The 24,246-nt window shown below is 55.6% G+C and overlaps 1 protein-coding gene across 1 annotated transcript; it reads right to left on the reverse strand.

Annotated features, from left to right (window-relative positions):
• Nucleotides 1–13,115: 13,115 nt before the first annotated feature.
• Nucleotides 13,116–16,084, reverse strand: LOC144026245 (uncharacterized). Its single transcript, XM_077532833.1, has 8 exons — nt 16,016–16,084; nt 15,313–15,363; nt 14,319–14,522; nt 14,095–14,205; nt 13,851–14,009; nt 13,658–13,743; nt 13,339–13,516; nt 13,116–13,258 (listed from the first exon to the last, which is right to left on the reverse strand). Exons 1-6 carry the CDS (start codon nt 16,082–16,084, stop codon nt 13,663–13,665), a joined length of 675 nt encoding a protein of 224 aa, XP_077388959.1. The 3' UTR covers nt 13,116–13,258; nt 13,339–13,516; nt 13,658–13,662.
• Between the last annotated feature and the right edge of the window lie 8,162 nt (nt 16,085–24,246).

Consider the following 24,246-nt stretch of genomic DNA (forward strand, 5'->3'; position numbering starts at 1 on the left):
TCCCCGGGTGGTACCATGGCGGTGTTCTCGGCCCCGCTTCGCGGGGCCTCGGTGTGCTTGGGGCCCGCTTCGCGGGCCAGGTTTAGCCCATCGGTCGAAATCCTGGAAATGGACCTTGGATGGGGTCGAATTCCTGGAAATCGACTCAAGCCGGGAACCGAACCTCCCTCCCCGGGTGCTACCATGGCGGTACTGGGCCCCGCTTCGCGGGGCCTCGGTGCGCTTGGGGCCCGCTGCGCGGGCCAGGTTTAGCCCATCGGTCGAAATCCTGGAAATGGACCTTGGATGGGGTCGAATTCCTGGAAATCGACTCAAGCCGGGAACCGAACCTCCCTCCCCGGGTGGCACCATGGCGGTGTTCTCGGCCCCGCTTCGCGGGGCCTCGGTGCGCTAGGGGCCCGCTTCGCGGGCCAGGTTTAGCCCATCGGTCGAAATCCTGGAAATGGACGTTGGATGATGTCGAAATCCTGGAAATCGACTCAAGCCGGAAACCGAACCTCCCTCCCCGGGTGCTACCATGGCGGTGTTCTCGGCCCCGCTCCGCGGGGCCTCGGTGCGCTTGGGGCCCGCTGCGCGGGCCGGGTTTAGCCCATCGGTCGAAATCCTGGAAATGGACCTTGGATGGGGTCGAATTCCTGGAAATCGACTCAAGCCGGAAACCGAACCTCCCTCCCCGGGTGCTACCATGGCGGTGTTCTCGGCCCCGCTCCGCGGGGCCTCGGTGCGCTTGGGGCCCGCTGCGCGGGCCGGGTTTAGCCCATCGGTCGAAATCCTGGAAATGGACCTTGGATGGGGTCGAATTCCTGGAAATCGACTCAAGCCGGGAACCGAACCTCCCTCCCCGGGTGGTACCATGGCGGTGTTCTCGGCCCCGCTCCGCGGGGCCTCGGTGCGCTTGGGGCCCGCTTCGCGGGCCAGGTTTAGCCCATCGGTCGAAATCCTGGAAATCGACCTTGGATGATGTCGAATTCCTGGAAATCGACTCAAGCCGGGAACCGAACCTCCCTCCCCGGGTGGTACCATGGCGGTGTTCTCGGCCCCGCTTCGCGGGGCCTCGGTGCGCTTGGGGCCCGCTTCGCGGGCCAGGTTTAGCCCATCGGTCGAAATCCTGGAAATCGACCCTGGATGTGTCGAATTCCTGGAAATCGACTCAAGCCGGAAACCGAACCTCCCTCCCCGGGTGCTACCATGGCGGTGTTCTCGGCCCCGCTTCGCGGGGCCTCTGTGCGCTTTGGGCCCGCTGCGCGGGCCAGGTTTGGCCCATCGGTCGGAATCCTGGAAATGGACCTTGGATGGGGTCGAATTCCTGGAAATCGACTCAAGCCGGGAACGGAACCTCCCTCCCCGGGTGCTACCATGGCGGTGTTCTCGGCCCCGCTCCGCGGGGCCTCGGTGCGCTTGGGGCCCGCTGCGCGGGCCAGGTTTAGCCCATCGGTCGAAATCCTGGAAATCGACCTAGGATTGGGGTCGAATTCCTGGAAATTGACTCAAGCCGGGAACCGAACCTCCCTCCCCGGGTGCTACCATGGCGGTACTCGGCCCCGCTTCGCGGGGCCTCGGTGCGCTTGGGGCCCGCTGCGCGGGCCAGGTTTAGCCCATCGGTCGAAATCCTGGAAATCGACCTTGGATGTGGTCGAATTCCTGGAAATCGACTCAAGCCGGAAACCGAACCTCCCTCCCCGGGTGCTACCATGGCGGTGTTCTCGGCCCCGCTTCGCGGGGCCTCTGTGCGCTTTGGGCCCGCTGCGCGGGCCAGGTTTGTCCCATCGGTCGGAATCCTGGAAATGGACCTTGGATGGGGTCGAATTCCTGGAAATCGACTCAAGCCGGGAACGGAACCTCCCTCCCCGGGTGCTACCATGGCGGTACTCGGCCCCGCTTCGCGGGGCCTCGGTGCGCTTGGGGCCCGCTGCGCGGGCCAGGTTTAGCCCATCGGTCGAAATCCTGGAAATGGACCTTGGATGGGGTCGAATTCCTGGAAATCGACTCAAGCCGGGAACCGAACCTCCCTCCCCGGGTGGCACCATGGCGGTGTTCTCGGCCCCGCTTCGCGGGGCCTCGGTGCGCTAGGGGCCCGCTTCGCGGGCCAGGTTTAGCCCATCGGTCGAAATCCTGGAAATGGACGTTGGATGATGTCGAAATCCTGGAAATCGACTCAAGCCGGAAACCGAACCTCCCTCCCCGGGTGCTACCATGGCGGTGTTCTCGGCCCCGCTCCGCGGGGCCTCGGTGCGCTTGGGGCCCGCTGCGCGGGCCGGGTTTAGCCCATCGGTCGAAATCCTGGAAATGGACCTTGGATGGGGTCGAATTCCTGGAAATCGACTCAAGCCGGGAACAGAACCTCCCTCCCCGGGTGGCACCATGGCGGTGTTCTCGGCCCCGCTTCGCGGGGCCTCGGTGCGCTTGGGGCCCGCTGCGCGGGCCAGGTTTAGCCCATCGGTCGAAATCCTGGAAATGGACGTTGGATGATGTCGAATTCCTGGAAATCGACTAAAGCCGGGAACCGAACCTCCCTCCCCGGGTGCTACCATGGCGGTACTCGGCCCCGCTTTGCGGGGCCTCGGTGCGCTTGGGGCCCGCTGCGCGGGCCAGGTTTAGCCCATCGGTCGAAATCCTGGAAATCGACCCTGGATGTGTCGAATTCCTGGAAATCGACTCAAGCCGGAAACGGAACCTCCCTCCCGGGTGCTACCATGGCGGTGTTCTCGGCCCCGCTCCGCGGGGCCTCGGTGCGCTTGGGGCCCGCTGCGCGGGCCAGGTTTAGCCCATCGGTCGAAATCCTGGAAATCGACCTTGGAAGGGGTCGAATTCCTGGAAATCGACTCAAGCCGGGAACCGAACCTCCCTCCCCGGGTGGTACCATGGCGGTGTTCTCGGCCCCGCTTCGCGGGGCCTCGGTGTGCTTGGGGCCCGCTTCGCGGGCCAGGTTTAGCCCATCGGTCGAAATCCTGGAAATGGACCTTGGATGGGGTCGAATTCCTGGAAATCGACTCAAGCCGGGAACCGAACCTCCCTCCCCGGGTGCTACCATGGCGGTACTGGGCCCCGCTTCGCGGGGCCTCGGTGCGCTTGGGGCCCGCTGCGCGGGCCAGGTTTAGCCCATCGGTCGAAATCCTGGAAATCGACCTTGGATGGGGTCGAATTCCTGGAAATCGACTCAAGCCGGGAACCGAACCTCCCTCCCCGGGTGCTACCATGGCGGTGTTCTCGGCCCCGCTTCGCGGGGCCTCGGTGTGCTTGGGGCCCGCTTCGCGGGCCAGGTTTAGCCCATCGGTCGAAATCCTGGAAACGGACCTTGGATGGGGTCGAATTCCTGGAAATCGACTGAAGCCGGGAACCGAACCTCCCTCCCCGGGTGCTACCATGGCGGTGTTCTCGGCCCCGCTTCGCGGGGCCTCGGTGCGCTTGGGGCCCGCTGCGCGGGCCAGGTTTAGCCCATCGGTCGAAATCCTGGAAATCGACCCTGGATGTGTCGAATTCCTGGAAATCGACTCAAGCCGGAAACGGAACCTCCCTCCCCGGGTGCTACCATGGCGGTGTTCTCGGCCCCGCTCCGCGGGGCCTCGGTGCGCTTGGGGCCCGCTGCGCGGGCCAGGTTTAGCCCATCGGTCGAAATCCTGGAAATCGACCTTGGATGGGGTCGAATTCCTGGAAATCGACTCAAGCCGGGAACCGAACCTCCCTCCCCGGGTGCTACCATGGCGGTACTCGGCCTCGCTTCGCGGGGCCTCGGTGCGCTTGGGGCCCGCTGCGCGGGCCAGGTTTAGCCCATCGGTCGAAATCCTGGAAATCGACCTTTGATGGGGTCGAATTCCTGGAAATCGACTCAAGCCGGGAACCGAACCTCCCTCCCCGGGTGCTACCATGGCGGTACTCGGCCCCGCTTCGCGGGGCCTCGGTGCGCTTGGGGCCCGCTGCGCGGGCCAGGTTTAGCCCATCGGTCGAAATCCTGGAAATGGACCTTGGATGGGGTCGAATTCCTGGAAATCGACTCAAGCCGGGAACCGAACCTCCCTCCCCGGGTGCTACCATGGCGGTACTCGGCCCCGCTTCGCGGGGCCTCGGTGCGCTTGGGGCCCGCTGCGCGGGCCAGGTTTAGCCCATCGGTCGAAATCCTGGAAATGGACCTTGGATGGGGTCGAATTCCTGGAAATCGACTCAAGCCGGGAACCGAACCTCCCTCCCCGGGTGGTACCATGGCGGTGTTCTCGGCCCCGCTTCGCGGGGCCTCGGTGTGCTTGGGGCCCGCTTCGCGGGCCAGGTTTAGCCCATCGGTCGAAATCCTGGAAATGGACCTTGGATGGGGTCGAATTCCTGGAAATCGACTCAAGCCGGGAACCGAACCTCCCTCCCCGGGTGCTACCATGGCGGTACTCGGCCCCGCTTCGCGGGGCCTCGGTGCGCTTGGGGCCCGCTGCGCGGGCCAGGTTTAGCCCATCGGTCGAAATCCTGGAAATCGACCTTGGATGGGGTCGAATTCCTGGAAATCGACTCAAGCCGGGAACCGAACCTCCCTCCCCGGGTGCTACCATGGCGGTACTCGGCCCCGCTTCGCGGGGCCTCGGTGCGCTTGGGGCCCGCTGCGCGGGCCAGGTTTAGCCCATCGGTCGAAATCCTGGAAATGGACCTTGGATGGGGTCGAATTCCTGGAAATCGACTCAAGCCGGGAACCGAACCTCCCTCCCCGGGTGGTACCATGGCGGTGTTCTCGGCCCCGCTCCGCGGGGCCTCGGTGCGCTTGGGGCCCGCTGCGCGGGCCAGGTTTAGCCCATCGGTCGAAATCCTGGAAATCGACCTTGGATGGGGTCGAATTCCTGGAAATCGACTCAAGCCGGGAACCGAACCTCCCTCCCCGGGTGCTACCATGGCGGTACTCGGCCCCGCTTCGCGGGGCCTCGGTGCGCTTGGGGCCCGCTGCGCGGGCCAGTTTTAGCCCATCGGTCGAAATCCTGGAAATGGACCTTGGATGGGGTCGAATTCCTGGAAATCGACTCAAGCCGGGAACCGAACCTCCCTCCCCGGGTGGTACCATGGCGGTGTTCTCGGCCCCGCTTCGCGGGGCCTCGGTGTGCTTGGGGCCCGCTTCGCGGGCCAGGTTTAGCCCATCGGTCGAAATCCTGGAAATGGACCTTGGATGGGGTCGAATTCCTGGAAATCGACTCAAGCCGGGAACCGAACCTCCCTCCCCGGTGCTACCATGGCGGTACTCGGCCTCGCTTCGCGGGGCCTCGGTGCGCTTGGGGCCCGCTTCGCGGGCCGGGTTTAGCCCATCGGTCGAAATCCTGGAAATCGACCTTGGATGTGTCGAATTCCTGGAAATCGACTCAAGCCGGAAACGGAACCTCCCTCCCCGGGTGCTACCATGGCGGTGTTCTCGGCCCCGCTTCGCGGGGCCTCGGTGCGCTTGGGGCCCGCTTCGCGGGCCGGGTTTAGCCCATCGGTCGAAATCCTGGAAATCGACCCTGGATGTGTCGAATTCCTGGAAATCGACTCAAGCCGGAAACGGAACCTCCCTCCCCGGGTGCTACCATGGCGGTGTTCTCGGCCCCGCTTCGCGGGGCCTCGGTGCGCTTGGGGCCCGCTTCGCGGGCCAGGTTTAGCCCATCGGTCGAAATCCTGGAAATCGACCCTGGATGTGTCGAATTCCTGGAAATCGACTCAAGCCGGAAACCGAACCTCCCTCCCCGGGTGCTACCATGGCGGTACTCGGCCCCGCTTCGCGGGGCCTCGGTGCGCTTGGGGCCCGCTGCGCGGGCCAGGTTTAGCCCATCGGTCGAAATCCTGGAAACGGACCTTGGATGGGGTCGAATTCCTGGAAATCGACTCAAGCCGGAAACCGTACCTCCCTCCCCGGGTGGTACCATGGCGGTGTTCTCGGCCCCGCTTCGCGGGGCCTCGGTGCGCTTGGGGCCCGCTTCGCGGGCCAGGTTTAGCCCATCGGTCGAAATCCTGGAAATCGACCTTGGATGTGTCGAATTCCTGGAAATCGACTCAAGCCGGAAACGGAACCTCCCTCCCCGGGTGCTACCATGGCGGTGTTCTTGGCCCCGCTTCGCGGGGCCTCGGTGCGCTTGGGGCCCGCTTCGCGGGCCGGGTTTAGCCCATCGGTCGAAATCCTGGAAATCGACCTTGGATGTGTCGAATTCCTGGAAATCGACTCAAGCCGGAAACGGAACCTCCCTCCCCGGGTGCTACCATGGCGGTGTTCTCGGCCCCGCTTCGCGGGGCCTCGGTGCGCTTGGGGCCCGCTTCGCGGGCCGGGTTTAGCCCATCGGTCGAAATCCTGGAAATCGACCCTGGATGTGTCGAATTCCTGGAAATCGACTCAAGCCGGAAACGGAACCTCCCTCCCCGGGTGCTACCATGGCGGTGTTCTCGGCCCCGCTTCGCGGGGCCTCGGTGCGCTTGGGGCCCGCTGCGCGGCCCAGGTTTAGCCCATCGGTCGAAATCCTGGAAATCGACCCTGGATGTGTCGAATTCCTGGAAATCGACTCAAGCCGGAAACGGAACATCCCTCCCCGGGTGCTACCATGGCGGTGTTCTCGGCCCCGCTTCGCGGGGCCTCGGTGCGCTTGGGGCCCGCTTCGCGGGCCGGGTTTAGCCCATCGGTCGAAATCCTGGAAATCGACCCTGGATGTGTCGAATTCCTGGAAATCGACTCAAGCCGGAAACGGAACCTCCCTCCCCGGGTGCTACCATGGCGGTGTTCTCGGCCCCGCTTCGCGGGGCCTCGGTGCGCTTGGGGCCCGCTGCGCGGGCCAGGTTTAGCCCATCGGTCGAAATCCTGGAAATCGACCCTGGATGTGTCGAATTCCTGGAAATCGACTCAAGCCGGAAACGGAACCTCCCTCCCCGGGTGCTACCATGGCGGTGTTCTCGGCCCCGCTTCGCGGGGCCTCGGTGCGCTTGGGGCCCGCTTCGCGGGCCAGGTTTAGCCCATCGGTCGAAATCCTGGAAATCGACCTTGGATGTGTCGAATTCCTGGAAATCGACTCAAGCCGGAAACGGAACCTCCCTCCCCGGGTGCTACCATGGCGGTGTTCTCGGCCCCGCTTCGCGGGGCCTCGGTGCGCTTGGGGCCCGCTGCGCGGGCCAGGTTTAGCCCATCGGTCGAAATCCTGGAAATCGACCCTGGATGTGTCGAATTCCTGGAAATCGACTCAAGCCGGAAACGGAACCTCCCTCCCCGGGTGCTACCATGGCGGTGTTCTCGGCCCCGCTTCGCGGGGCCTCGGTGCGCTTGGGGCCCGCTGCGCGGGCCGGGTTTAGCCCATCGGTCGAAATCCTGGAAATGGACCTTGGATGGGGTCGCATTCCTGGAAATCGACTCAAGCCGGGAACCGAACCTCCCTCCCCGGGTGGCACCATGGCGGTGTTCTCGGCCCCGCTCCGCGGGGCCTCGGTGCGCTTGGGGCCCGCTTCGCGGGCCAGGTTTAGCCCATCGGTCGAAATCCTGGAAATCGACCCTGGATGTGTCGAATTCCTGGAAATCGACAAAAGCCGGAAACCGAACCTCCCTCCCCGGGTGCTACCATGGCGGTGTTCTCGGCCCCGCTTCGCGGGGCCTCGGTGCGCTTGGGGCCCGCTGCGCGGGCCGGGTTTAGCCCATCGGTCGAAATCCTGGAAATGGACCTTGGATGGGGTCGAATTCCTGGAAATCGACTCAAGCCGGAAACGGAACCTCCCTCCCCGGGTGCTACCATGGCGGTGTTCTCGGCCCCGCTTCGCGGGGCCTCGGTGCGCTTGGGGCCCGCTGCGCGGGCCAGGTTTAGCCCATCGGTCGAAATCCTGGAAATCGACCCTGGATGTGTCGAATTCCTGGAAATCGACTCAAGCCGGAAACGGAACCTCCCTCCCCGGGTGCTACCATGGCGGTGTTCTCGGCCCCGCTTCGCGGGGCCCCGGTGCGCTTGGGGCCCGCTGCGCGGGCCAGGTTTAGCCCATCGGTCGAAATCCTGGAAATCGACCCTGGATGTGTCGAATTCCTGGAAATCGACTCAAGCCGGAAACGGAACCTCCCTCCCCGGGTGCTACCATGGCGGTGTTCTCGGCCCCGCTTCGCGGGGCCTCGGTGCGCTTGGGGCCCGCTTCGCGGGCCGGGTTTAGCCCATCGGTCGAAATCCTGGAAATCGACCTTGGATGTGTCGAATTCCTGGAAATCGACTCAAGCCGGAAACGGAACCTCCCTCCCCGGGTGCTACCATGGCGGTGTTCTCGGCCCCGCTTCGCGGGGCCTCGGTGCGCTTGGGGCCCGCTTCGCGGGCCGGGTTTAGCCCATCGGTCGAAATCCTGGAAATCGACCCTGGATGTGTCGAATTCCTGGAAATCGACTCAAGCCGGAAACGGAACCTCCCTCCCCGGGTGCTACCATGGCGGTGTTCTCGGCCCCGCTTCGCGGGGCCTCGGTGCGCTTGGGGCCCGCTTCGCGGGCCGGGTTTAGCCCATCGGTCGAAATCCTGGAAATCGACCTTGGATGTGTCGAATTCCTGGAAATCGACTCAAGCCGGAAACGGAACCTCCCTCCCCGGGTGCTACCATGGCGGTGTTCTCGGCCCCGCTTCGCGGGGCCTCGGTGCGCTTGGGGCCCGCTTCGCGGGCCGGGTTTAGCCCATCGGTCGAAATCCTGGAAATCGACCCTGGATGTGTCGAATTCCTGGAAATCGACTCAAGCCGGAAACGGAACCTCCCTCCCCGGGTGCTACCATGGCGGTGTTCTCGGCCCCGCTTCGCGGGGCCTCGGTGCGCTTGGGGCCCGCTTCGCGGGCCGGGTTTAGCCCATCGGTCAAAATCCTGGAAATCGACCTTGGATGTGTCGAATTCCTGGAAATCGACTCAAGCCGGAAACGGAACCTCCCTCCCCGGGTGCTACCATGGCGGTGTTCTCGGCCCCGCTTCGCGGGGCCTCGGTGCGCTTGGGGCCTGCTTCGCGGGCCGGGTTTAGCCCATCGGTCGAAATCCTGGAAATCGACCTTGGATGTGTCGAATTCCTGGAAATCGACTCAAGCCGGAAACGGAACCTCCCTCCTCGGGTGCTACCATGGCGGTGTTCTCGGCCCCGCTTCGCGGGGCCTCGGTGCGCTTGGGGCCCGCTTCGCGGGCCGGGTTTAGCCCATCGGTCGAAATCCTGGAAATCGACCTTGGATGTGTCGAATTCCTGGAAATCGACTCAAGCCGGAAACGGAACCTCCCTCCCCGGGTGCTACCATGGCGGTGTTCTCGGCCCCGCTTCGCGGGGCCTCGGTGCGCTTGGGGCCCGCTTCGCGGGCCGGGTTTAGCCCATCGGTCGAAATCCTGGAAATCGACCCTGGATGTGTCGAATTCCTGGAAATCGACTCAAGCCGGAAACGGAACCTCCCTCCCCGGGTGCTACCATGGCGGTGTTCTCGGCCCCGCTTCGCGGGGCCTCGGTGCGCTTGGGGCCCGCTTCGCGGGCCGGGTTTAGCCCATCGGTCGAAATCCTGGAAATCGACCCTGGATGTGTCGAATTCCTGGAAATCGACTCAAGCCGGAAACGGAACCTCCCTCCCCGGGTGCTACCATGGCGGTGTTCTCGGCCCCGCTTCGCGGGGCCTCGGTGCGCTTGGGGCCCGCTTCGCGGGCCAGGTTTAGCCCATCGGTCGAAATCCTGGAAATCGACCCTGGATGTGTCGAATTCCTGGAAATCGACTCAAGCCGGAAACGGAGCCTCCCTCCCCGGGTGCTACCATGGCGGTGTTCTCGGCCCCGCTTCGCGGGGCCTCGGTGCGCTTGGGGCCCGCTTCGCGGGCCAGGTTTAGCCCATCGGTCGAAATCCTGGAAATCGACCCTGGATGTGTCGAATTCCTGGAAATCGACTCAAGCCGGAAACGGAGCCTCCCTCCCCGGGTGCTACCATGGCGGTGTTCTCGGCCCCGCTTCGCGGGGCCTCGGTGCGCTTGGGGCCCGCTTCGCGGGCCGGGTTTAGCCCATCGGTCGAAATCCTGGAAATCGACCCTGGATGTGTCGAATTCCTGGAAATCGACTCAAGCCGGAAACGGAACCTCCCTCCCCGGGTGCTACCATGGCGGTGTTCTCGGCCCCGCTTCGCGGGGCCTCGGTGCGCTTGGGGCCCGCTTCGCGGGCCGGGTTTAGCCCATCGGTCGAAATCCTGGAAATCGACCCTGGATGTGTCGAATTCCTGGAAATCGACTCAAGCCGGAAACGGAACCTCCCTCCCCGGTTGCTACCGTGGCGGTGTTCTCGGCCCCGCTTCGCGGGGCCTCGGTGCGCTTGGGGCCCGCTGCGCGGGCCAGGTTTAGCCCATCGGTCGAAATCCTGGAAATCGACCTCGGTCCAGGTTGAATTCCTGGAATTGGACTTCGGGGGTCAGGTTTAGCCCATCGGTCGCATTCCTGGAATTCGACCTCGGTCCTCCAGGTTGAATTCCTGGAATTCGACCTTGCGGGCAGGTTAACCGATCGGTAGGAATCCTGGAAATGAACCCCGGTTGTTTGGGGTTGGTTTCCTGGAAATCGACTTCGGGGGTTAGGTTAGCCCATCGGTAGAAATCCTGGAAATGAACCTCGGTTGGTTCGGGGTTGAATTCCTGGAAATCGACTCAAGCCAGGGACGGAATCGGAACCACCCACCCCGGGCCGGTGCTCTCGGCCCGGCTTCGCGGAGCAGGTTTAGCCCATCGGTAGGAATCCTGGAACTGGACCTTGGATGGTTGGGGTCGAATTCCTGGAAATCGACTCAAGCCAGGGACGGAATCGGAACCACCCACCCCGGGCCGGTGCTCTCGGCCCGGCTTCGCAGAGCAGGTTTAGCCCATCGGTAGGAATCCTGGAACTGGACCTTGGGTGGTGGTTGGGGTTAAATTCCTGGAAATCGACTTCGGGGGTTAGGTTAGCCCATCGGTAGAAATCCTGGAAATGAACCTCGGTTGGTTCGGGGTTGAATTCCTGGAAATCGACTCAAGCCGGGGACGGAATCGGAACCACCCACCCCGGGCCGGTGCTCTCGGCCCGGCTTCGCGGGGCAGGTTTAGCCCATCGGTAGCATTCCTGGAAATCGACTTCGAACCACCCCCCCGGGCCGGTGCTCTCGGCCCGGCTTCGCGGGGCAGGTTTAGCCCATCGGTAGCATTCCTGGAAATCGACTTCGAACCACCCCCCCGGGCCGGTGCTCTCGGCCCGGCTTCGCGGGGCAGGTTTAGCCCATCGGTAGCATTCCTGGAAATCGACTTCGGAGGTCAGGTTTAGCCCATCGGTAGCTTTCATGGAAGTTGACCTCGGTCCTCCAGGTTGAATTCCTGGAATTCGACCTACCTGGCAGGTTAACCGATCGGTAGGAATCCTGGAAATGAACCTCGGTTTTTTTGCGGTTGTTTTCCTGGAAATCGACTTCGGGGGTTAGGTTAGCCCATCGGTAGAAATCCTGGAAATGAACCTCGGTTGGTTCGGGGTTGAATTCCTGGAAATCGACTCAAGCCGGGGACGGAATCGGAACCACCCACCCCGGGCCGGTGCTCTCGGCCCGGCTTCGCGGGGCAGGTTTAGCCCATCGGTAGCATTCCTGGAAATCGACTTCGAACCACCCCCCCGGGCCGGTGCTCTCGGCCCGGCTTCGCGGGGCAGGTTTAGCCCATCGGTAGCATTCCTGGAAATCGACTTCAAACCACCCCCCCGGGCCGGTGCTCTCGGCCCGGCTTCGCGGGGCAGGTTTAGCCCATCGGTAGCATTCCTGGAAATCGACTTCGGAGGTCAGGTTTAGCCCATCGGTAGCTTTCATGGAAGTTGACCTCGGTCCTCCAGGTTGAATTCCTGGAATTCGACCTACCTGGCAGGTTAACCGATCGGTAGGAATCCTGGAAATGAACCTCGGTTTTTTTGCGGTTGTTTTCCTGGAAATTGACTTAAGCGGGGGACAGAATCGGAACCACCCACCCCGGGCCGGTGCTCTCGGCCCGGCTTCGCGGGGCAGGTTTAGCCCATCGGTAGCATTCCTGGAAATCGACTTCGAACCACCCCCCCGGGCCGGTGCTCTCGGCCCGGCTTCGCGGGGCAGGTTTAGCCCATCGGTAGCATTCCTGGAAATCGACTTCGGAGGTCAGGTTTAGCCCATCGGTAGCTTTCATGGAAGTTGACCTCGGTCCTCCAGGTTGAATTCCTGGAATTCGACCTACCTGGCAGGTTAACCGATCGGTAGGAATCCTGGAAATGAACCTCGGTTTTTTTACGGTTGTATTCCTGGAAATGGACTTAAGCAGGGGACGGAATCGGAACCACCCACCCCGGGCCCGGTGCTCTCGGCCCGGCTTCGCGGGGCAGGTTTAGCCCATCGGTAGCATTCCTGGAAATGGACTTCGGGGGTCAGGTTTAGCCCATCGGTAGGATTCCAGGAAGTTGACCTCGGTTGAGGTTGAATTCCTGGAATTCGACCTAGCGGGGCAGGTTAGCCGATCGGTAGGAATCCTGGAAATGAACCTCGGTTGGTTGGGGTTGGATTCCTGGAAATGGGCTTGGGGGTCAGGTTAGCCGATCGGTAGGAATCCTGGAACTGGACCTTGTTTGGGGTTGGATTCCTGGAAGTGGACTTCGCGGGGCAGGTTAGCCGATCGGTAGGAATCCTGGAATTGGACCTTGGATGGGGGTTGGATTCCTGGAAATGGACTTAAGCGGGGGACGGAATCGGAACCACCCACCAGGCCGGTGCTCTCAGGTTTAGCCCATCGGTCGGAATCCTGGAACTGGATCTTGGTTGGTTGGGGTTGGATTCCTGGAACTGGACCTGGAACTGGTTGGGGCTCAATTCCTGAAAATGGACTCAGGCCGGGAATGGAACCACCCAGCCCGGGACTCACCATGCCGGTGTTCTCGACGTGTTTGGGGCCCGCTTCGCCAATCGGTAAGAATCCTGGAACTCGACCTTGGTTGGGTTTGGATTCCTCGAAATGGACTTAAGCGGAAAATGGAACCACCGACCCTGACACATTGTGAGAGGCATGCAGCATTGTCTTAAAACATACAATGTAAAAAACCTGGAAGAAGACCCACCAGAACTCCAACATTCCAAATTGACTTTAATTTTCACATCTTTTGATCCTAATTCGGACTTGGTTTCAAATGTTCTCAATACATAGTTCCAGCTCACGGCATAGCTGTCGAAATGCTGGTTGTTCAGCCACGATCTCCCGTATCCTTTTTTTCAGGACCAACTTTTCCTGGATCTCTCTTTCGAAGAGAGTTTTGGCCATGGAATAAAATTGTGGTGTGAGTGCGAGTTTTCTTCGTTGACCCTGAAAGACATAAAAATGACAAAGGTTTAATTTTAGGATTTCCACATTAGAGTCCCCCTCCGCAGCCCAAGTCTACTTACAGAATTATGATGACTGATTTTTTCTGGAAGTGTTGTTGGCTCTGAATTTGGTTTGGGAGATCTCTTTTGCTGTGTTTCGTTCCCTTTTTGGATGGAATTTGTCCTTTTTCTTTAACTTGATCTTCTCCTTCATCTTCTTCTTCTTGCGGGACTTGAGAGTGTGAGTGGTATCACAATCCTAAGGACACAGTATGTTATATTTTGCGGGTTAGGGTTAAGGTTAGGGTTAACCCTAACCCTAACCCCCCCCCCGGGGGTTAAGAAATATTTCATGTCGGTGTATTACAATGACAGAATTACTTCCAGGAATTATACTCACAAATTTCAAGGGCGCTGGACATGTTTTTCTACCAACAAGGCATGTTCCATTATCTGTTCCGCATCTTCCCAGTCACTGAAGTCAGACTATAGTACAAAAAGCAAAATAGAAGACAAAGCTATGGGTTAGGGTTAGGGTTAGGGTTAGTTTAACAAGTTTAACAACAGGAGACATGGGACTTCCTGGATTTCACCTCAGCTTCCCTCGGGCGTACATTCTCCAATTCCATCAACTGGGGAGAAGCCTCCCTTGAAACTTGCCGTCCATCTCCCACTGTTTTGTCAGATGTTTTCACCTTTTTGCTGCTGTCTTCACTCTTCCTTTGCTGCTTCTTTTCCCCAGGTGAGCCTGTCTGTCACCAGAAAGGAAACAGTCATATTTTGGTGGCATGAGCCAGTGTTGCATTTGATTGAACCACTTCCAGGAATTCTACTCACCCGGTGCAGGGAGGAGACCTTCTGTGTTAAGGGCAGGGAGACTTCTTGTGTTAAGGGAAAGACAATTTGTTCCATGACGTCCATCTCATCTTCGTCTTCAGTCATGTACATCTATACAATGACAAAATCCAATTTGGAAGCCATGGCAATGGGGTGGGGGGGGAAACTTCCACAATAGTGACATGGGACTTCCTGGATATCACCTTAATTACTCCAATGTGTACCTTTTTTTCCTCGGACTGTGGAGTAGAGACGAGATCCCCGGGCTCCCTTGAAAGTTGCCATCCAGCCCCCACATTCTGCTCAGACCTGTTCACATCTTTGGTAGTTCTCAGCGGGGAGGCCTGTGTTAATGGCACAGAAACCTCCTGTGTCAAAGGCTCGAAAGGTTCTTCCGGGAGCTCCTCCTCATTGCAATTCACGTTCACCTATACAACAACAAAAAACAATGTATAATACATGGGTGTGGGTCATGTCTTCCACAATAGCGACACAGAACTTACTGGGGGCTGGAGTGAGTGCTCCGTAGAATTCCTGGAACTGGACCTTGGTTTGGGGTCAAATTCCAGGAACTGGACTGGGTTTGGGGGTCCAATTCCAGGAACCGGGCATAGGCGAGGCCGGTGTCCTCGGCCCCGCTGCGCGGGGCCTCGCGGGGGCTAGCTACGCTTGGGTCCCGCTCCGCACAGTTCCGGGAACTGGACTTTGGTTGGGGGTCCAATTCCAGGAACTGGACTTTGGTTGGGGGTCCAATTCCAGGAACTGGACTTTGGTTGGGGGTCCAATTCCAGGAACTGGACTTTGGTTGGGGGTCCAATTCCAGGAACTGGACTTTGGTTGGGGGTCCAATTCCAGGAACTGGACTTTAGTTGGGGGTTCAATTCCAGGAACTGGACTTTGGTTGGGGGTCCAATTCCAGGAACTGGACTTTGGTTGGGGGTCCAATTCCAGGAACTGGACTTTGGTTCGGGGTCCAATTCCAGGAACCGGGCGCGGACGGGGCAACGAAGCAACGACCACGCGACGCGACGCTTCGCGGGGCCTCAAACACGCAAGGGGCCCGCCTCGGAGGCCAGGGAAAAGCTATCGGCTATCGGTAGATTTCTAGAACTGTACCTTGGTTGTGGATGAATTCTTGGAGCGGGAACTCGCTTGAGATTTGAATTCCTGAAACCGGACTCTTTTCCCCAAAGGCGACGCACATTTCCAGGAACTCACCTCACTCATCCTTGGAACCTGCAGCGGCGCTTTCTTGTGCTTGCCCTCACACTTCGATGCGAATGAATGGGGGTTGGACAAACGCAGGCTTAAATAGTCTGGTGTTGGTGATGTCACGGTACTGCAGCCAATCACCTTCCGATTGGCCAAAGGCACCTCCTCCCCACACACAAACGCTAAGAATTAGCCAGTCAAGCGACACCTTGTGGTGAAAGCAAAAACTGCGTGACTCAGAAAAGCTTTCTTCAACAAACAGACTTTATTTTACGATTTTGTAGTGGAAAAGTATAAGATGCATATAATAGATATGGAGATGAGGCACATTTGCTCTGTAAACGCCCATCCGCTCTCATAACATGGCCAAGTGAATCTAGATAGAAAAAAAAAATAAAAAAACACTAAACGCAATTCACTGAGTAGTGTTTACAAATATGAACGCATCTTTCCGGGAATTACATGTCATCTTTAAGGAATTACATGTCACCTTTAAGGAATTGCGCGCCATTTTTAAGGAATTGCGCGCCATTTTTAAGGAATTGCACGTCATCTTTAAGGAATTTTACACGTCATCTTTAAGGAATTGCGTGTCATTTTTAAGGAATTGCGTGTCATTTTTAAGGAATTGCATGTCATCTTTAAGGAATTACATGTCATCTTTAAGGAATTTAGGTTGCCATCCTGGATGTAGACATCGCCAACTTACCCTTGACTTGTTTCCATTGCCATGTTCATTTGGGGCTCCAGTGTAGTGAGCACAATGCTCGGGATCCATCGTGGAGGTGTCTCATCTGTCAAGAGACCCCATGATTTTTTTTTTTGCAAGTGCACATGCAAAGAAAATATCATACCTTGCTGGTCATAATCAAGAGGAGGACTTTCCAGATATTGACCCATCCTTTTTTGCGCTTGCTCGCTTGACTTCTGAAGGCGGCACTGACAGCGACTGCTTTTATAGACTCAGCCCAGCCTTGCAACTGGCCATTGACCAATCACTGCGAAGGGGGTGTAACGGTAACGCCCGCCATAAAAAAAAAAAAACCCATCCAAGTCAATTTCCAGGTTTTATACATATAATTCCACAATTTCACCATGGGCAAACCAAACGTCTATTGGCTCAAAAATTACCAGTGGGAAGGGCCATATCTGACCAAAAAACAATCACTGCAATCAGCTGTTGACCAATAGATGGTCACGTCAATTTCCAGGTTGCCTACATATAATTCCACAATTTCAACGCAGTACAATTCATGGAACACAACCCGTCAATTTCCAGGTTGCCTACATATAATTCCACAATTTCACCATGGGCAAACCAAACGTCGATTGGCTCAAAAATTACTAGTGGGAAGGGCCATATCTGACCAAAAACCAATCACTGCAATCAGCTGTTGACCAATAGACGGTCACGTCAATTTCCAGGTTGCCTACATATAATTCCACAATTTCAACACAGTACAATTCATGGAACACGACCCGTACGATTCATGGAATCCGACCCGTACAGTTCATGGAACACGACCAGTACAATTCCTGGTATTCAACCCCGACCAGTAGAATTCCTGGAATCCGACACGTACAGTTCCTGGAATCCGACGCGTACAGTTCCTGGAATCCGACGCGTACAGTTCCTGGAATCCGACGCGTACAGTTCCTGGAATCCGACGCGTACAGTTCATGGAACACGACCAGTACAATTCCTGGTATTCAACCAGTACGATTCCCGGACCCCGACCAGTACAATTCCTGGAATCCGACACGTACAGTTCATGGAATACGACCAGTACAATTCCCGGGCTCCGACACGTACGATTCATGGAATCCGACCCGTAGAGTTCCTGGAATACGACCCGTACAGTTCCTGGAATCCGACGCGTACAGTTCATGGAACACGACCAGTACAATTCCTGGTATTCAACCAGTACGATTCCCGGACCCCGACCAGTACAATTCCTGGAATCCGACACGTACAGTTCATGGAATACGACCAGTACAATTCCCGGGCTCCGACACGTACGATTCATGGAATCCGACCCGTACAGTTCCCGGAATCCGACGCGTACATTTCCCGGAATCCGACGCGTACAGTTCACGGAATACGACCAGTACAGTTCACGGAACACGACCAGTACAATTCCTGGTATTCAACCAGTACAATTCCTGGTATTCGACCGGTACAATTCCCGGACCCCGACCAGTACAATTCATGGAATACGACCCGTACAGTTCCTGGAATCCGACCAGTACAATTCCTGGTATTCAACCAGTACGATTCCCGGACCCCGACCAGTACAATTCCTGGAATCCGACATGTACAGTTCATGGAATACGACCAGTACAATTCCTGGAATCCGACACATACAGTTCATGGAATCCGACCCGTACAGTTCCTGGAATCCGACGCGTACAGTTCCTGGAATCCGACCCGTACAGTTCCTGGAATCCGACGCGTACAATTCCTGGAATCCGACGCGTACAGTTCACGGAACACGACCAGCGCAATTCCCGGTATTCGACCAGCACAATTCCCGGACCCCGACCGGTACAATTCACGGAATTACGACCCGTACAGTTCCCGGAATGCGACGCGTACGATTCACGGAATACGACCCCGCCGTTCCCGAAAACCGACGCGCACGGTTCACGGAACACGACAAGTACAATTCCCGGACTCCGACCGGCGCGGTTCACGGAATACGACCCGTGCGCGATTCCTGGAATTCGACCGGGCTCACACGCGACACCTGGTGTCCGCTCGCCCGAACCGCACCCGCGTTTTTAAAACGGCCCTTAAAAAATACTTAAACAAAAAACCTTTTCAAACGAAACGCGTCGCCGGCGCCTACGAATTTCGCACTATCCGCGGCGATTTTTCCCGTTTCGATTAGCCGACATTTTCACCGGAACCCGGAATCGCGACCTCGCTCCAAACCCGGTTCCAACTGGCGCGCGGGAGTTATGCCCCCGCCATTCAAAGTCAATGGAGCGCGCGTTAGCACAGTGGCTAACTTCCAAGTCGAATTCCAGCTTCCCATAGACCGCCATTCATAAGGCTTCCGCGAAACCGACGTCATTTCCGACTTCGGGGCGTCGGGGTCAGCCCGGCGCCTAACCCTAATTATGCCCCGATAGCATCCCGTTAGAACCCCGCGATTTGGAATCCACATTAGCGGCGGCACATTTCCTGGAATTTGACAAATTTGGAACTAAACATTTAAAACTCCTAAAAACGGCAAAAATGCATCACTCTCTTCTGAAATGTATCTAAGGCTAATTTTCGTGTCATAAAAATGCTTTTTTGGAGCAAAAAAATGCAATTTAAAAATTCAAAAAACTGCAGTTGACCTACTTGGCCACATGATGGCGCCAAGAGACCGTATAATAATTTTAGCACACAAAATTTGACTTTTCTAACTGAGGGCACAAAATTTGGAATTGGGGTCCGCTTCCTGGAACTTGACCAAAAGTCCTACATATTGACACAAGATGCTGCCGGCTCAAAAATTCGTTCCAAGTTGGTCTAGAACTTGGAAGGTCAGCCCAATTCCTGGAAAATACAACTTGGTCTATATCTTGGAAGGTCAGCCCAATTCCTGGAAAATTACCTTATCCCCCATTCACTCATTGCCAACATGAAGGTAAAACTCACCCAGTCTCACAAAATTTGACTTTTCTAACTGAGGGCACAAAAGTTGGAATTGGGGTCCGCTTCCTGGAACTTGACCAAAAGTCCTACATATTGACACAAGATGCTGCCGGCTCAAGAATTCTTTCCAAGTTGCTCTAGAACTTGGAAGGTCAGCCCAATTCCTGGAAAATACAACTTGGTCTATATCTTGGAAGGTCAGCCCAATTCCTGGAAAATTACCTTATCCACCATTCACTCATTGCCACCATGAAGGTAAGACTCACCATGTGTCACGCTCCTGGTTCCACACATTCTATTTCTAAAAATCATTCATATTGACAAATTACTGATCATTTTCACCCGCTTTATCAATTCATGACTTGGGCATTTTCAAGTTCAAAACCCTAACTCTATAAAAGCCCTACCTGCTTTTTTGTTTCAAGCTTTGCCACTATGAAGGTAAGACTCATCCTGTTTCATTCTCTTGGTTCAACACATTATATATATATTTTTTAATTTTTTAATGATTAATATTGACAAATTACTGCTCATTTTCACCCGCTTTATCAATTCATGACTTGGGCATTTTCAAGCTAAAACCCTAACTCTATAAAAGCCCTACATGCATTTTCGTTTCAAACTTTGCCACTATGAAGGTAAGACTAATCCTGTTTCACTCTCCTGGTTCCACACATTCTAGTTTATTTTTTATTTTTAATGATTAATATTGACAAATTACTGCTCATTTCCACCTGCTTTATTAATGAATGACTCAGGCATTTTCTAACTAAAACCCTAATTCTGTATGTAACGATTCTGGAAGCCAATGTACTCTTCCAGGATATATACATGTAATATTTCAGGATAGAGACATGTTCGCTTCCAGGATATATACATGTAATATTTCAGGATAGAAACATGTCCTCTTCCACGATACAGACTCAATTTGGCACTCCCCAAAAGGGGTGTGTCTTCATTTTTGAACCATCCTATAAGAAGAGGCGGGGGCCCCTTTAACCGTTTTTCTCATTTCCAACTGTGCCACCATGAAGGTAAGACTCAACCTGTGTTGCTCTCCTGGTTCCGTGCATTGTATTTTTAAAAAAATGATTATTATTGACAAATTAGTGCTCATTTTCACCTGCTTCATCAATTAATGACTTGGGCACTTTTTGCTAAAAGCCTGTCTTTTTTTATGTCGCTATCCTGGAAGCCGATGTACTCTTCCAGGAAATATACATGTTATTACATGTAATATTCCAGGAAAAAGACATTTTTACATGTAGTTTTCCAGGAAGGAGACGTGTTAGTACATGAGGTGTGCCTTCAATCTGGAAGCACCCAATTAAACGACGGGCCCCTCTACCTGTGTTCTCATTTCCAAATTTGCCACCATGAAGTTAAAACTAACCCTGTGTCACTCTGCTGGGTCCACGCATTCTAGTTCTTTCTTTAGTTTTTTGTTTTAATTATTAATATTGACAAATTACTGCTCATTTCCGCCTTCTTTATCAATTAAGGACTTGGGCATTTTCAAGCTAAAAGCCTATCTTTTTTTATGTCACTATTCTGGAAGCCAGTGTAATCTTCCAGGATATATACATGTAGTGTTCCAGGATAGAGACAGAGACATGTCAGTACATGTCCTCTTCCAGGATACAGACTCAATTTGGCACTCCCCAAAAGGGGTGTGTCTTCATTTTTGAACCATCCTATAAGAGGAGGCGGGGGCCCCTCAACCGTTTTTTCTCATTTCCAACTGTGCCACCATGAAGGTAAGACTCAACCTGTGTCGCTCTCCTGGTTCCGTGCATTGTATTTTTAAAAAAATGATTAATATTGACAAATTAGTGCTCATTTTCACCTGCTTCATCAATTAATGACTTGGGCACTTTTTGCTAAAAGCCTATCTTTTTTTATGTCGCTATCCTGGAAGCCGATGTACTCTTCCAGGAAATACACATGTTATTACATGTAATATTCCAGGAAAAAGACATTTTTACATGTAGTTTTCCAGGAAAAATACATTTTTACATGTAGTTTTTCAGGAAGGAGACATGTTACCACACGTACTCTTCCAGGAAATATACATGTTCTTACATGTAATGTTCCAGGAAAGAGGCAATTTAGTACAGGTAGTCTTCCAGGAAAAATACATTTTTACATGTACTCTTCCAGGAAATAGACATTATCAAGCATTGCACTGTCTGTCTTTGCCTGTGATATACTTAACGTATGGAGGTCCAATTCCTGAAAAGTGACCTTACCCATCCAGATTGGCAACAACCTCAATATCCACTACGACGCCACTCAAAGTTTTTCATCTCTTACGGGTAATATGTGGAGCAGCTCTCACCTCAGAGAAGGAATTCAGAAATATGGTAAATCGCTCCCTTCAGACCAGCATGGAGGTCCCATTCCTGGAACTTGACCTCATGAACTTTACTCATGACCATTTGTGAATATTGATCTAGATTAATTTTTATTTTATTTTTTTTAACATCCAAATGGCTTTTTCACCCTAGAGACAATGTCCTCTCTGCAACAAGTCCTATGCCTCCCTGTCCCGCCACGTCAAGGGAGTGCACGGGTACAAGGATGACACAATGAGGCGTCTGTACCTTGCGAAGAAAAACCTCCGCTACAGCGGGAAACTCAGGTGCCCCGTGGAGCATTGCGATTCTAAAGAATTCACGCGACTCGATAAGCACCTCCTTTTGCTCCATGGAGTTGAACCAGTATGTCCACTTTACGCAGCAACTTTGTAAAACACACACTGTAATTTTACTTCATATTCCGTTCAATCTTTGCTTATTATTCTACAGGGAAAGACATTGGCCAAAATTATGGCAAAAGCCAAAAAAGCTGCGATTAAGCGGCAATTGAGGCACATGATAGAAACCGAACAAGGAGAAGCAGAAGCGGTTCAAATTCCCCCAGAACTTCTCGGCACACCACCCCACCGCGAGGAGCTTACCGGGTGCCAGGTGCCACTGACACCAGGGAGGAACCTCTTCATTCCATCCCCCGGGCGAGTGGCGATGGCTCCCACAGAAGCAGCAGGGGATCAAAGTTTAACGTTGACCCATGTGGCCGATGGGTTGGCTTTGGTCAAGGTACAATTGCAAATGCTGCTACAGGAAGTTGAAGGCCTGCAGAACTTGACGCAGACTCTCCTGCATCAAAGAGCTGCTGAAACACCACCTCCAACTCCTGCTACCGATGCACCTGCCGCTCTTGCCGCAGCGCCTGCCCCTGCTGCCACTCCCGTGGCTGCAACTGATGCCACTCCCGCCGCTGCACCTGCCGCTCCACCTGCTGCCACTCCGGCCGCTGAACCTGCTGCCGCTCCCGCCGCTGCACCCGCCTCTCCCGCCGCTGGACCTGCTGCCGCTCCCGCCGCTGCGCCTGCCTCTCCCGCCGCTGCACCTGCTGCCACTCCCGCCGCTGCCCCTGCTGCCACTCCCGCCGCTGCCCCTGCTGCCACTCCCGCCGCTGCCCCTGCTGCCACTCCCGCCGCTGCCCCTGCTGCCACTCCCGCCGCTGCACCTGCTGCCACTCCCGCCGCTGCACCTGCTGCCACGCCCGCCGCTGCACCCGCTGCCACTCCCGCCTCGCCATCTGCAACAATTGACGATGCTCCTCCAACCCCGTCCACATCGACAGCCCTCTCCATGTGGAAGATCCAGCCGTGCACCACCCCACTGTGCCGCACACCAAACCTAGGTGAGTATTAGTGGTGTTTACATACACAAAGATACCGCTCTCCTGTGAAGATGCTACCTGTAATTTTTACTTTTAGAAAACCTTCTCAGAGCATTTACAGAACACCTGACCGGACCCAGCCAGACCTCCCAAGCACGGCGAAATATAAACCAACGCCGATCGTATGCCAAAAGGTTTATTTTGCACATGTCTGGGGTGGAGGCCGGCTCCGACATCAATAAGGGCCTCCAGTTCCTGCACGACACGAACAGGCTTCATGAGTATGTAGCTCTGCTTTGTTCTCTACAAATCCAAGTCATTGCATTCATTTCTGTATTAACACTGCTTATCCTTTCCATCGTTTGCTCTTCAGTTTTCTCAAGAAACTTCAAGAAACCCTCAAACCCACGAGCCAAAAGCACGTTATTGTTGACGTCGAGGCCTTCCTCAACTTTGTTGCAGTGTCGAATTTACCGAAGGTCAGGGCAACAAAACAACATATAAATTATGCTCTGTCGAGGTTGGCCAGCTGGAAGAAGGGGCTGGGGGCAGCCATCGTCAAACAGAGGCTCGAGTACAAGAGAGCTAAGAAAGGTTAGTTTCTGTACAAACAGGTTACTCTTTCACTTAAAGCCTGATGTCGCTGAGTAATTGGCCCAATTTTTCTACAGACAAACTGGTGAGCTCGAGGAACATGCTCATGTTCGTTAAAAGGGCTCCGAGCGAGGCGAAGGCGGCCATAAATGAGCTGGCCAAAGGGTTGCACAACACCGCCGCTCTTCAATACTGCACAGGGCTGCTGGTGGGAGTGATGGCAATCATGTCGGGGCACCGCAAGTGCGTCTTCATGTCCATCAAGCCAGAGAACATCCTGGAAGCGGAACTGTACAAGGGCACCTTCATCATCAGGGTAAGTGTTAACGACGGAGATTTTCAAGTTGTCATAGAAATCGATTGGCACCGCATAACATTTTCTTCTACATTGGACTTTCACACGCAGGTACCGGATCACAAGACGGCCCAATCCTTTGGGCCGGCTATGGTGACGGTCAACCAGGTCACCATGCACTGTCTGCTGAAGCTGGAGAAATTGAGGCCGCATCTTCGCGGCTTCCACAAAAATCCACAAACCTTCTTTTTTAACACACAAGGCAGCGAGTGTGTTAAAATGGGGGAGTATTTCACGAAGGCGTGGCGTCAAATGGGGCTGCCCGGTAAACCCAACCTCCGGGATATACGGACGGCCATTGCAACATGGGTGTGTGACTTTGATTAATATTGCTACTTCCGTACTCAGAACGGGATTCTTGTCATTGTTGAATATTTTCACCTACTCTCCTACAGGCTGGTCGCAGTCTCGCCGAGCCCGAGACGAAGCGAATCAACAAAAGCATGTGCCACGACCCCAAAACCGCCCAAAAGTTTTACATGCTGGGGTCGGAGGCATCTGCGCAAGAAAGCCACCAAATCCGCATGTCCATCCTGCGCTCTCTGGTCAAATCCTCCAGCAAAACAAAGAGAGGACAATGTAAGTCTTTCACAATCAATCATGATAGACCTTTATTTGCATTAGTCCTTTCATTGCATGTTAATACTTGCTAGCA

Source organism: Festucalex cinctus, chromosome 9 (genome assembly GCF_051991245.1).
Source record: "Festucalex cinctus isolate MCC-2025b chromosome 9, RoL_Fcin_1.0, whole genome shotgun sequence".
NCBI classification, from domain to species: Eukaryota; Metazoa; Chordata; class Actinopteri; order Syngnathiformes; family Syngnathidae; genus Festucalex; species Festucalex cinctus.